We start from the raw sequence: 13,332 nt of genomic DNA, 5'->3' as shown, positions 1-13,332 counted from the left end.
AGATTTTAACGACGGTGGATCTGAAGATGTCTTCTGAGTTGTTTTGCCGTGTAGTCTGGCAGCCTCTAAAATTAAGGTAAACTTCTACCAGATTACACAGCGCAGGCCAGAAGTACGTAATCTCTTTCTGAACATGTTCGATTATAAGATCTTCTGCATGTGAACGCAGTGAAAACCCTCTGTGAAAACAGTAAAACCAACATTAACTTCTTAAAAGATAGGCGAGGACACACAAAACATAAGCCAATAAAATGGAAAGCAACTTCTGTATAATGTATATATATGGCATGGCGGTAACACAAATGATTATTTTAAACAGAACCTGGGTGTGAAAGGACTTTGTAATTTCATGAGTTTAGAATGGCTGAAATGAGAGGTAAGAAAATATTTTAGTTCTTTTGGTATTTGCATGAGAAATTAATGAGATTATCTTGATCACATATTGGTTTGAGATCTCAATACCTTACTCACTTATATAATTTTGAATATATCCTCCTGGTCTGCTGTATTGCTGTTAGTAATGGATTTGGACACACCAAGAACTTAAGCAATGTCAAGCAGGAGAAGCTGCATTCCAAAAAAAATATTTTAACAGGAACGGTAATTTTTACAGAAATGCCAAATACACACAGCTACGAAGGTGCAGTGAAACAAATAACCTATATACAAAAATGTTAAGTTAATAACTTTCTGATTTTTGTTGTCTTATTTTACAGTAATACAACACACATCTATGCTTAAATATTATTTAAAACTTTCTTTTAAAGAACAGACATCTGTTATATTCTCAAATGATAAGCTACAAAGTTTGTCATGCTTTACATGCAGAAACCTTTCCTTTCAGCAATGTAATTCTGAGCCCATGCATTATTCTACTTAATCTGAAAATATTTTTTGAGGAGTAAGACACATAAATGGTCACAGTAATTACTGCAATTTATATTTATGTTAGAAACAAATATTGTATTTGTGTTATGACATTCTAAATCCTTCATTTGGGCCTGTGAAGGAACAATGGGATGTAAATGCATTCTATACTATTCTATACAGTACTGATTCTATATTAAGAAAGTCAACTATTTTGAAAAAGGTTCTGATGGAAAAACTATAATTTATATATATAATTTCGAATTAATATTACCAGGCACTGCATTTATTTCTTAATAATCATCAGGATCTCTGATTAGAAGCTATATGCATTTGCACAGCTCCTCTTTCAAAATACACACATCAATCTGCATATTTTCATTTTCTAAGTTGATTTAATACTCAATCTGTGGCATAAAAAATTTCAGTCAAACATTTATTGGAGAAAGCATATCACTGACATTTGGTGCATAGAACCATAAATTGTTTTTTCATTGTACTGACACAACAGGCAAAATTAGTCCAATTTGTGTCCAATTTCATCAACCATTTATCACATTTCTTTCAAGTGAAAGGGGTATGCTTTGCACATGTGTTAAGGTGTAAGAATCCTGTGACCCTACTGATTTTATAGAATTCTCACTTCACAAATGATTCCAAAGATCCATTATGATTACAAATTTCAATTCTTCCATTTTGTCTCCCTGTACCACCTTCTCACTGTTATCAGTATGGATATAGCAGTTTGAGTAACTGAACAGTAACTCATCACAGTTTGTGTTTTCTTTCACATACTGTAAGCCCTTTCAGCCTTGCAGCTGTCCCAAAGAAAAGGTATCATAATTCCTTTTCACCTTGTAAGCCAAATTTCAGGGGTATTTTTTTAAGAAGAGCTCAATTTTGTGTTCTCAAAATTTAATCTAATGTCAGTACAGAAAGCTAAAATTCATGTGGCAGTGTTATTTCAAGTACTCACTCTCACTTCATACATCACTATTCATGTTTAACTCCACACCTTAACATTCGTGTCATCCATCCTTTCTCTCAGTTTCAAGAAACAACATACATTCAATGACAGGAGATTTAATGCCATGCACAGTAATAACCAAGATGAAATCTTGTTGCAGAAGCATCATTCACATCATGTGAGAAGCTTTTCAAAGTGCTTATATTGGGGGATCAATCAGTTGGCAAGACATCCTACGTACAGCGTTATGTTGGGAACACTTTTGCAAAAGACTACAAAGAAACAGTGGGTGTGGATTTTGCAGTGAAGGTTCTAAAATTATTAGACGCAACTGTAGCATTACAGTTGTGGGACATTGCTGGTGAGGAATATGAAGAACAATGTGAAAAAAGATAAATATAAAGCTGGTTTGTTTTGTGTATTTCTTTCTCATATTATGCCGTCTTTTATTTAATTTCTTCCTTGAATATTACTTTTGTCATTTCTCATATGCAGATAAAGTTAACTTCATTACTAACTACAGCATGATTCAGAATAGTTCACTCACTACAGTGACAGGTTCAAGCTGGACCATAGTTTTATCCTGACAGGGGCAGAGATTTCTGTGTTCAGACTGGCTCTCAGGACAATGGCTATCATGAGTAAAGTCCTAATGAAGGACTGAGGATGTGGTATCTTTCTGGATGGGTGGGCTTATCAAGACATCCTGCATGGACTGCCCAGGGATTAAACCCAGGCTTTTATAGTTACAAACCATTATTGAAGAACCTGAACAATGTCATGGTTGTGTAAATTATGCTCTCCATTATCCAAGCTATTGGATAGAAGAGGAAGCATCATTAAAAATAATTTATAATCCAGAATTATCTTTTTGAAACTCGCACACACAGGGAGCATTATAACTGTAATTTTAGATATTGAAGTACAGTAGCATCACAGACAAACATCATGGGACAAGTGAAGATCTAAGTACAATGAATCTCACACAAACAAGTTTTTTCATGGTACTATAAAGGTTGAAAGAAAATTCAAAAGTCATTATTTTTGCTACACAAATCTGCATAAAAGTTTTGTTTCATTACACAGGTCAAGAAATATTTACATGGATGACACGTATATACTGCAAGAACTCGCATGGCTGTGTGATCATGTTTGACTTGTCAAACAGAAGTACATTAAATAATGCAATCAGATGTAAGAAAGAAGTTGTTGACTCAAACTGTACTGCACCAGAAGGGAAAAAATTTCCTTGCATCTTAATTGCAAATAAGGTTTGTTATAAGAAATGAACATACTGAATGTGTTATTGAAAACATATTCATTTGTTATGCACAGCATCATGCCTGCTTGATGAGCTAGTAATTCTTTACACAGTAGCATGATCTGTGAGGTACATTCCACACGAAATATCTTCCTCTTTTAAGTTATTTAACATATTTTTCTATTAGTGTATATACCTGTTTTTAATTTTTTTCTATCAAATTAAATCTATATTCTATCATAAATAAAACTGAAATAAGGAAATATGTCCTTTTTGGATGAAATGTGTCCATGTTTTTGCCTGCAGTGTGACATACTGGACAGTGAAAAAGAAGTTACTCAAGCAGAAATTGAACAGATCTACAGAGAGCATGAATTCTCTGGCTGGACAAAAACTTCAGTGAAAAATGGATTCATGGTGAATGAATCCTTAAGGTCAGTGTTGATACTAGTATTTAGTTAGTTTTCTGTGTTTACACATGTCCGTTGGACATTAAAATCAAAATCCCACAGTTTTACTGTGTCCTTAATTATACAAGGGCAGCAACAGCTCTCTCTGACATGTAACAAACAAATGCATGTGCTATCAAACTGTGTAATACTTTATACTGCATGATTTGTGTAAACAAAACCACTTTCCACATACCCACATTACTGTAATTGACTGTAACATGGAAGTGGTGCTACATATATTCAGAATTGTTTTCATACTCTACTACAAGAGTGATTTTTTTTATATATTTGGCAGGTATCTTACCACTCTCATGCTTCAAGGAGGGGATTCTATTGAGCCATCTGAGAATATCACACTCACTGTCCCTGAAAGTTCCACAAGGAAATGTTATTAACAAATTACATCTTGCTTCTGGATATCACATATTTAAGTGAGCAATTAGAATAACTTGTTTTGTGAAATTATGTTCTGGTAAAAATATTTAACTGCATATTCAGCCAGTACCCAACAAGAGGAATTAACCCTTTTCATGTTTATCTTAATTTATAATTGCCACTGATGCAAATCACAATAGTTCACTTCAAATACCAAAAGATGGTTAGAAAACTTACGTACACTTATATTTTGATGTATTCAAGATATTCGGAACAGAAGTATAAACAAGATATCTTCTCCGAGGCATGGAAAAGATTAACATAAAGCCCCAAATTGTTAATAATAAATCATATTGTAATTCTGAAAGTATGTTATTCTTAAAGGCAGAATTTGTGTTGTAACTTATTACTTTAATTTGAAAAGAATGTATTAATAAAATCAGCAATATTGAACAACTTGGTCATTCATATTTCTTACACAACATTACTAAGTGCACTTCACTAAATTTTAACCTAATTCCCTACTCAGTTGAGGAAAGGATCTAGGACTCAAATCCACATCACTTAAAAATAACTTTTAAATAATATGCTATGTAGTAAGTAAAATTACCTAACATAAGTTTATCTTTATTCAAAAAGAAAAATGAGAAAGCTCGATTACTTCCTTTTTTAAATATTCCATGACTCACATACTGCTCCATTTTCCTTCTAATATTTGATTTTCTACAACTGAAATCATATTAATGGCCATGGTATTTTCTTTCCTGAAAAAATTAGGGACCCTAAATGAACGTCCCAGTCTAGTGGTTAGCATTCCTGCTTTATATTCCACAGGTAAAGGGTTCAAATCTTAACCTAGTGGCTGACAATATTGATTGAGGTTTCCTATAGTTTTCTTCAGTCCCTCCAGGCAAATGCCACAATAATACTGTAAATTCATCTGTAAATGCTTCCTTCCACATTCTTTCCAGTTGATTATTCACTGATTATTTATTCTATCCCATCTAATCAAAACAACTGATAATTTAATAATCAATGAAATAAATAAATAAGGTTGAAACGTTTGGTTTTCAAAAGCTTCACTTTGCATTTGGTTTAATTAACTGTATGCTGTTACATTAGACATGTCAGCTAACTAACTAGATGGCTTATGGAACCCAAAAGTTCATCACCAAAATAACTAAAACCCTCCACCAGACCCTGTCCTGGGCCACAAATACCCAGTCTCCTTCAACTCCTATCTCCCAAAGATCCCACCTGAGATTATCCTTTCATTTACATCTAGGTCTCCCCAGCGGTCTCTTTCCCTCAGGCTTCCTGACCAATACCCAGTGCACACCTTTAACCCCATCCATGCATGCCACATGCCCTGCCAATCGCATTCTTCTTTACTTAATCACCCTGCCAATACTTGGAGAGGAGTATAAATTTTTAAGCTCATCATCATGCAGCTTTCTCCATACTTCATCTTCTCTCCTAGGACCGAATATCCTCCTCAACACCCTGTTCTCAAACACCTGCAATCTATGTTCCTCCCATAGAGTGAGAGACCATGTTTCACACCCATACAAAACAACGGGCAGAGTTATTGTTTTGTTTACTTAATCTTCAGGTTCTTGGAAATAGACAGGTCAGCAGGCATTTTAATTTACTTTGTTCAACTTGGCAAAGGAATGTGAAGCCCTTTGTTAAGGTTTCTACAACCTATACTCTTATTGCAATCAAAATTATTCTAAACAAGTCTTTTACAGTGTTCTATACAATGCTCAGAGAAGACTATATATCTTATTGGTTTTCACTACAACAGTGTCACCATCAAATTGTTTTTCTCACAGTGCACATTAATGTAGTCATGTTTCTTCTATATGATTGTAGCAAACGCATTTTTAGCATCTACTTCAACAGAGATTTTGGATTAGTAACAACATTCTTTCTAGAGCTTACCATTGTCATACATCTGTTTATTCCAACAGCTTCTCATACAATCAATCTAGCATCCTTCAAACAACTAATTGTCAGCTGTTTCACATTTTCTGTGGCATTTTGACGATATGCAGAGTGCTGCTAGGAATGGGTGATGCTGTTTTTTTTAATTCATACAAGTGGTTAGAAGTAAAGAACAAACTGTTTTGAATGTGACTAATTGTATCAAAAGTGGAAATCCAAAGAGAAATGTATGTGTGATTGCGTATAAACATGCTAAAACTATAGGAATTGGAATTTTTCTATGTAAAATAACACCTTTATCTAGTTACATTTCTTCACGTACACGCAAATCTACCATCTAATGCTGATGGTAAGGTTAGAGGATTCTGGTATAACCTTAAAAACCACCTTTGGATCCAGTGTCGACACATAATTCAACCTAAAATTATACTTTGTTGAATGTGTAATACAAACCACACTCTCTGGAAGCCATTATTAAACGTCATGTTGGTGTAACTGACTGAGATCAACAACCATAAGAAATACCAACATATGGCGAGGAATACCAACATAATGTATAAGTTGTTTCTGCACAATTTCAGAATTATGTATCGGTTAAAGGAAGAAAGCAATTTTCAATCAGTTGTTGGAGTATTTCATCTGTTGTTACAGGTTACTGGTGCATGTTATTACATATTTAATATGCTTATAGTAATAAATGACAGCCTGAATTGCATTTACCGATACAATATTGTTTGTCTGAACTCTTATTAACGTTAAGGTTATGTAACCTCAGAAATCATTACCTATATAGTACATGTGAAAGGTTAATACAGCAGTTAAGTTTTCCGTTTGCAGATGTAATGTCATATACATCATTATACGAACGTGGTATGATATGCAGTTGAGTCTAATGTGTTATTTGGGGCCACATACTATTCAAACTTCCTGACAAACCAGTAATATTCATGCTGATACAGTTTCGTGAATGCTTTTAGACAGATACTGTTATATCACCATGACATTTATGTGAACATTTCTTTGCCAATGCATATCCACCCCCTTTCATGTCATGCATTTGATGATCATTAAAACAACCAACAAAACTACAAATATGTGGATATGCTATATATGAAAGGGTCAGTGAAGCATCAGATCAGTAGTAAATATTTAATCACAGTCTATAGTTGAATGGTAATTGATAACCTAATTTGTTGCCGACAAGTGTACCCAGTGCCAGAACCCAGGAGGAGAACATCATAATCACAGATGAATTTATAATGCTAAATGACAGACAGATGGCTTTAATTATGTCTTCTTCACAGCAGAATTTAAAACTTGTTTATTTTGTTTACAGGTGTTCATATAAAATGGAAAACCCAACCAGTGGTTACAGCTGTTATATAGGTACAGATAGCACTATTCATACATGTAAAGACACTAATGTAACAAAGAGGGAACCTCCAGTGTGGCTCACCTTCATTGGAATATTCTTCAGTCCTAGAGTTATGACAGCTGCACTTAAGTTTGGTTTGGCAGCGTGTCTTATGAATCGCTTTGAACGACTTGGGTTTGTAATAATGTTGCTGTGTTTAGCTTTGTACTAACCCAATGACGTAGACAAATTGATGTTGCCTGTTTCATTTCCTTTTCCTTTCGTATGTGATGAGAGCATATTCATTTTGTCAAGTTTGGAAGTTGTCCTTTTTTAGTTGTTTGTGAGGTGACTCTAAATCGACTGTATTTGTTCATTAAATGAAAGATACTGTTAATATGTTTCGTTTAATTAATAAGAAAATCGTGGGAAATTACCACAATTCTGTGTTGTCAATGAGACAAATGTTAAATATAAGTGGCATAAAACTGAACAGTGCTTCAAGAATCAACAAATATGTAACACAAGTTGGAAGTTTGAGCATTACAAATGCAGTACTTCAAAATGGGCTCAAAGTGTCGTTTGAGGTGCAAAAGAAGTTGTTTCATGTGACAGCTAGCAGACAAGCTCTGCCTCCTCTTTTTATCATCATCCTTAGGCCTCTGTCAAAGATCGCAGCAATTTTGTTTGGAAGGACTTTCAGGAAATGGTGGAGAGCTTTGCCGCCTGACAAGAAACAAGATTTGATACTCAGATTGAAGAGAAATAAGATGGTGTTATTAGGTGAGTGAGTTAGTATCCTGGGACTGTCAGACCAGTTTTCATGAAAAGCAACTTCATAATATGGTGAAGTTTCATAGGTTTAACATATAATGAAATATAAGATATTTCATTTCTAACCTCTGTGTTTGAGGCAAAATCATCTTTTTAATTATTTGCATTTCTTGAATTATTGTTTAACTACAACTATCATTAAATAACAAAAAGAACAGCCTTATATCATAATTTATGTCTCTTTTTTCAACCTGGAACTGCATGCCAGATTCCCTCAGTACTTTATTTTAGTTACTTGTTTTTATATAAATTACTTTGGTTTTTTTAGCATACACATACATAATGTCATAACAAATAAATATTTTTGCAGAATTCATGTCTTATATTAAATTATTTTTAACTAATTTGATTCAGTCACAGAATTTGTGTTTGTTAGAGAAACACTAATTTTTATGATGTAGTACCACTATGGATGCATCAGTAAACAGCATAGCAAATGAGGAATAAGTATGTAGTCATTATATTATCAATATCTCCTTTTATACACATTTCAGTAAACCAAACGTGCCAAAGGACACTTAATTTTACTGTGTTGTACAGTGTCAGATACAGCAAAGAATTAAAATCTAAAACCAGGATTTCTGATAGGGGTTTAGTATCACTTGTTCCAGAAGAAATATGAACAAAATGTAATTGCTGATGGAAGCATTAATCTTTTTAATTCTGGTTTAAATACTTTAATATCAAGATATAAACTTTTAATGGCTGATGGAAGCTTCTTGAATAATTTGATTCCTGTGTAGTATACTCCTTTCTCATATCCAGTGATGTTTGTGTTGTTTGTTTATTCTGTGAATGTCAGAATTTGAAACCTCTTAATTTTATCCACAGTGAATGGTAGTAATGAGAATAAGAATGTTAGAAAGGGTAAATATATTTCTTAATTAATCTCTACAAGAGATTCACTTTTTAGCACCTGCCATTGTTATGGTTTTTGTTCGGACCTTAAACTAATGTTTGCTGTCTGTTGAATTTTCCCAGAAATTAATGAGATTCTGATATTCCCAAAAATTGGAACTTTATTGATTCTAAATTATTTCCATGTATGCAAAGTTTGGTAAAAATTAACATTGGGAATATATTTTTCAGTTGCTGATATCAGCAGATCAGGGCTGCCTCTTGACATGAGGGCCAAAATTATTTTAATGTCACCAGACCAAAGAAAACATTTAAAACAAGATTTCTAGGACTCTGTGAGGTAAACATTCTGTGCTGTAAATGTCTTTTTTTTTGTGTGTGTATGTGTGTCAGACAAACTGGTTGTGAAGATGTTAAATGGATTGCTAAGGTTCAGGATAGGATCCAGTTGTGGGCTTTTGCATTAAAAGTTACAAACATTCTTGTTCTATAAGAAGGTATTGTTTTAATTTTGTGTATGTCATCTGCTGTAGGAACTTCATTTAGAATGGGTTTTTCTTTTCAATATGAAGAATGATACAATTATAAATCACCCGTCAGGATCTCCAAGTTAATACTTTGATTCCCGTAATTGACAGTAATGTGAAACACATCTGATTAGGTTTGGTTGGCATTGACATTAATTTTTTTTAGATATTATGAAGAAAATTACCAAAAAGTTTAAAGTCACATTAGGGCAAAGTTTTAAGTCCATCTGCTCTGAAAATATATGACTCTATAACTAATGCTGACCAATATGTTCACAGCATCTGGTATTCTGGCTTCAACAGGAGTAGTATGGTATTACTCAAGTCATCTTGAAGAAGACCCAATTACAGGCAGGAAAAAGTTCATTGCTTTTAGTAATGAATATATCTTGCAATTGGCAAAGGTAGAACTTACAATGGTGAGTTAAATGGACAAGATGCAGATTAAGTCTGAGAGAACCAAAGGCAGAATTTAAACACTAATTTAATTCATTGATGTCTGACCATAATACTTCAACCTTATAATCAAAATATATGATGTGTAGGAAATTATATAACACAAAATATGTTACTAGGATGCAGAAGTTTCATTTAATAAACTTTTCTGCCTATTGAGTGTTTAAAGATGTGTTTAAAAGGGTATTTTGGTCTGGTATAACTAACTAGATGGCTTACCGAACCCGAAGGTTCATCACCGAATTAACCAAAGCCCTCCACCAGACCCTGTCCTGGGCCAACAAAATCCAGTCTCCTTCAACTCCTATCTCCCATAGATCCCGCCTGATATTATCCTCCCATCTACGTCTAGGTCTCCCCAGTGGTCTCTTACCCTCAGGCTTCCCAACCAATACCCGGTGCACACCTCTTGTCCCATCTCATTCTTCTCAACTTAATCACCCTGACAATACTGGGGGAGGAGTAGATTTTCATTATGCAGTTTTCTCCATGTCCCATCATGTTCTCTCCTAGGCCCAAATATCCTCCTCAACACCCTATTCTCAAACACCTGCAATCTATGTTCCTCCCTCTGAGTGAGAGACCATGTTTCGCACCCATTTTGGTCTGGTATAAAGTATCAATCTAAGGGTGGCTCGTTACAACTGGCGGCAGGAGTTGAGGCAGGAATGGGCTAATAGAGATGTCGAACTGTGTGACTGATAACACCATACTTCAGGTTGTGCTAGACTTGAACTTACAAATCTCTTGAATTTGCACCATGCAGTGATTCCCTGTGTGCTGAACATTCTGGTTTGCCTTGTTTCAGCAAAGCGAATTACACAAAGATCATTTTCTGCCAATAACACATCCTGCATACAAGCGAGTAGCTAAGGTTGCCAACCAACTGCTTAAAAGCAACATGGAGATCCCAGAGTTACAGCAAAGAAATTGGGTTGTGACAGTTGTTGATGAACCATCAGTCAACAATGCCTTTGTGTTACCAGTAAGTCATTTGTCTGATCTTATATTCCCTTTGAGCAATACCATGTTTACACAAGCATGTCATAATGGTTTGTATAACACAGAGCAGGCTCTAAGTTTGACGTGTTTTGTATGCAGACAGGTCACATATTCATCTTCACTGGAATCCTGAATGTGTGCACCAATGATGATCAACTGTGTGTGATTCTTGCACATGAAATTTCACATGTTCTTCTTTCTCATATGGTAAGTTATGTAATTCCCCAGGAGTTTGTTTGCATTGAATTCTGCTTTTGGGTTATTAATAATGGTAAACTGTAAAATTAGTGGAATTTTATCTCTATGTCCTTATACAACTTATTGATGGTTAGGCAGAGGGACAAATGTTACTGCTGCATGCTGCTTTTGTGATATTGCAGGATGAGCAGATTAGCAGCCTACACCTTGTGGATCTCTTGATTCTGATACCCCTGGCATTTATATGGGCTGTCTTGCCAGATGCTGGAGCTCTGATGGCCCAGGGGCTCTCAGAATATTTCACGAAGGTGCTGTTCCATTTACCATTCAGCAGAGCACTTGAAGCTGAGGCAGACCAGGTTGGCCTCCAGCTGACAGCAAAGGTGTGAATACATGTCTAGCATTTGCATTGATGTCCCATTATCATCCACTAGTGTGTCATTTTATGACAGCTTTTTACATTCTCTCCTCCTGCCCTCAAAGTATTCCTTTTGTTTGTGCCCACTCTTTCACTTGTGTGTTTTGCAGTGTGTTCCCTCACTTTGTTTCACAACAAACCACCACAATATATTTACTTTATTTATTTTTGATTCCCTCAAAGAGACTATGCTCAGGTTCATACCAGTGTTTACTGCAGTAGTATTTGTACTTTCATATCTTGTCTAATCCTTTGATTTCTGATTAATCCTTCTAATTAATAATCAGTGAAACATTTTAGATGAAAAACTAAACACTTTACCAAGATATCCATGAAGTACTACATGTCTCGTGCTAAAATGACTATGGCAACCATGTGCATTAACATGACAGTTTGTGCAACACCCTTCAGTTATTAACTATGCATTCAGTTTCCAGTGTCTGCCTGTCACTAGAGTCTCTGTGGGTGATTGTTCTGCTGCATTTTCCACTTCTAAAATATATTTAACATGCTTTTGCTTCTGGACAAACAGGCGTGTTATGATGTACGTGAAGCAAGTGCATTCTGGGCTAAAATGAGTGTGTTGGACAAGGAGTGTGAGTGGCTTTCCACACATCCTAGTAACGAGACTCGACAGCTTGTATTAGATTCTCTGATGCCTTCAGCCATACGGCTGCGGGATGATTGCAAGGTAAGGCCTGTCTGTTGTAACATACCTAATAAGTTCTATTCATTATTAGTTTTATCTACATAACCATTTTATATTTCATTCCGTTCATACATCATGTTTACTTTTGCAGTGTCCGCAACTGCCACTGGTGGATCCACGCATGCTCACAGCTGTCAAGCAGAAGAAAGCAGTTATATAAAAATAATGAATAAGAAATGTTTGCTAATTTGTAGTTATAGTGAACTGTATTCAACAAAGAATAAAAATGACTACTTGTAAGGCACTGAATGCCTTCTAGGCTTGATACCATCCTGCTACTTTCTTGTGAACCTAAAAGATTCTTGGTACTAGAATAGTGTTATAGGTGAAGTCATGCTGTATTAAGCTCACTTTTCCACTATTATGGGCAGTAACTTGAAAACAAAAGTGCTATCATACAAGGCTTTTTAAAATTTAAGGAAACAGTTTCAATTTCCTAATTCCATGGTAAGCTTTTCTAAAGGATGAAGTTAACATTTTAGTCACAATGTGATGCTGGTAATGTTAACCTAATCTAAAGGTTTATATGAATATTTTATGCAGGAGCTTTTCAAATCATCCCACCACTTTTCTCTATGATTTAACATTTTATTATGTTTCTTTCTTAATAATTTGAACAGCACATGGGTATTCTCATTAGACCTCTTGCATTGTCTTTGGTCATTATATGGCTTGCGTAACACTTAATGTTTATTGAAGACTGAAATAAAAGTTTTAGACCCGTGATGTATATACATTTAAGTTAAGCCAATTCTTCTATGTACAATCAGCTGTATTTTTCTAGAAATTATCTCATAAATGTAAGCTACATGTAAAGTAGGGGGGACACTGAAGCACTACCTCCAAGGAGCAGAGTCCATCTTCAGAAGCTAATAGAAACTTGGCGTAGTCAAGAAACTCATCTTTATGGAGCCCAAAGCAGCCTACCACAGGCCCCAACCTTAAGCCAGATGAATTCACTCCACACTTCTGACCCTAATCATGATCCATTTTAATATTATCCTGTCCATATTCAGGTCTTCCAAATGATCTCTTCCCTTTGTATATGTATTTCTGACCTTTTCATACATATGTGCCCCATCCTTCATCAACATAATTGGGGAATAT

General features: G+C 35.0%; 2 protein-coding genes and 1 long non-coding RNA gene across 5 annotated transcripts; 2 read left to right on the top strand and 1 right to left on the bottom strand.

Annotated features, from left to right (window-relative positions):
• Positions 1-200: 200 nt before the first annotated feature.
• Positions 201-7,620, top strand: LOC110835717 (ras-related protein Rab-29). 3 transcript variants are annotated; one of them, XM_087355345.1, is made up of 5 exons: positions 201-376; positions 1,995-2,195; positions 2,921-3,105; positions 3,402-3,529; positions 7,206-7,620. In XM_087355345.1, the coding sequence occupies exons 1-5, from the start codon at positions 361-363 to the stop codon at positions 7,453-7,455; spliced, it is 780 nt and encodes a 259-aa protein (XP_087211471.1). In that variant the 5' UTR covers positions 201-360; the 3' UTR covers positions 7,456-7,620. The 3 variants fall into 3 exon arrangements, with proteins under 3 accessions (XP_087211471.1, XP_087211470.1, XP_087211472.1); XM_087355344.1 differs by lacking the exon at positions 201-376 and adding an exon at positions 522-640; XM_087355346.1 differs by lacking the exons at positions 201-376; positions 7,206-7,620 and adding exons at positions 532-640; positions 3,843-4,378.
• LOC147872831 (uncharacterized) lies at positions 2,042-6,185 on the bottom strand. The gene is made up of 2 exons (XR_015536937.1): positions 5,867-6,185; positions 2,042-3,913 (listed from the first exon to the last, which is right to left on the bottom strand). It is a non-coding gene; the product is annotated as an uncharacterized LOC147872831 (long non-coding RNA).
• LOC110835709 (metalloendopeptidase OMA1, mitochondrial) lies at positions 7,604-12,469 on the top strand. Its single transcript, XM_022076214.2, has 7 exons — positions 7,604-8,006; positions 9,722-9,861; positions 10,707-10,883; positions 11,000-11,107; positions 11,281-11,481; positions 12,049-12,207; positions 12,317-12,469. Exons 1-7 carry the CDS (start codon positions 7,604-7,606, stop codon positions 12,383-12,385), a joined length of 1,257 nt encoding a protein of 418 aa, XP_021931906.2. The 3' UTR covers positions 12,386-12,469.
• The last annotated feature ends 863 nt before the right edge of the window (positions 12,470-13,332 follow it).

The sequence above is a fragment of the Zootermopsis nevadensis genome, unplaced genomic scaffold (assembly GCF_977971745.1).
Source record: "Zootermopsis nevadensis isolate Lab colony 2312 unplaced genomic scaffold, Znev_1.0 Znev_ptg000024l, whole genome shotgun sequence".
In the NCBI taxonomy this organism is placed as follows: Eukaryota; Metazoa; Arthropoda; class Insecta; order Blattodea; family Termopsidae; genus Zootermopsis; species Zootermopsis nevadensis.
Note: the sequence above shows the minus strand (reverse complement) of the source record. Positions and strands in the feature narration are given on the sequence as shown.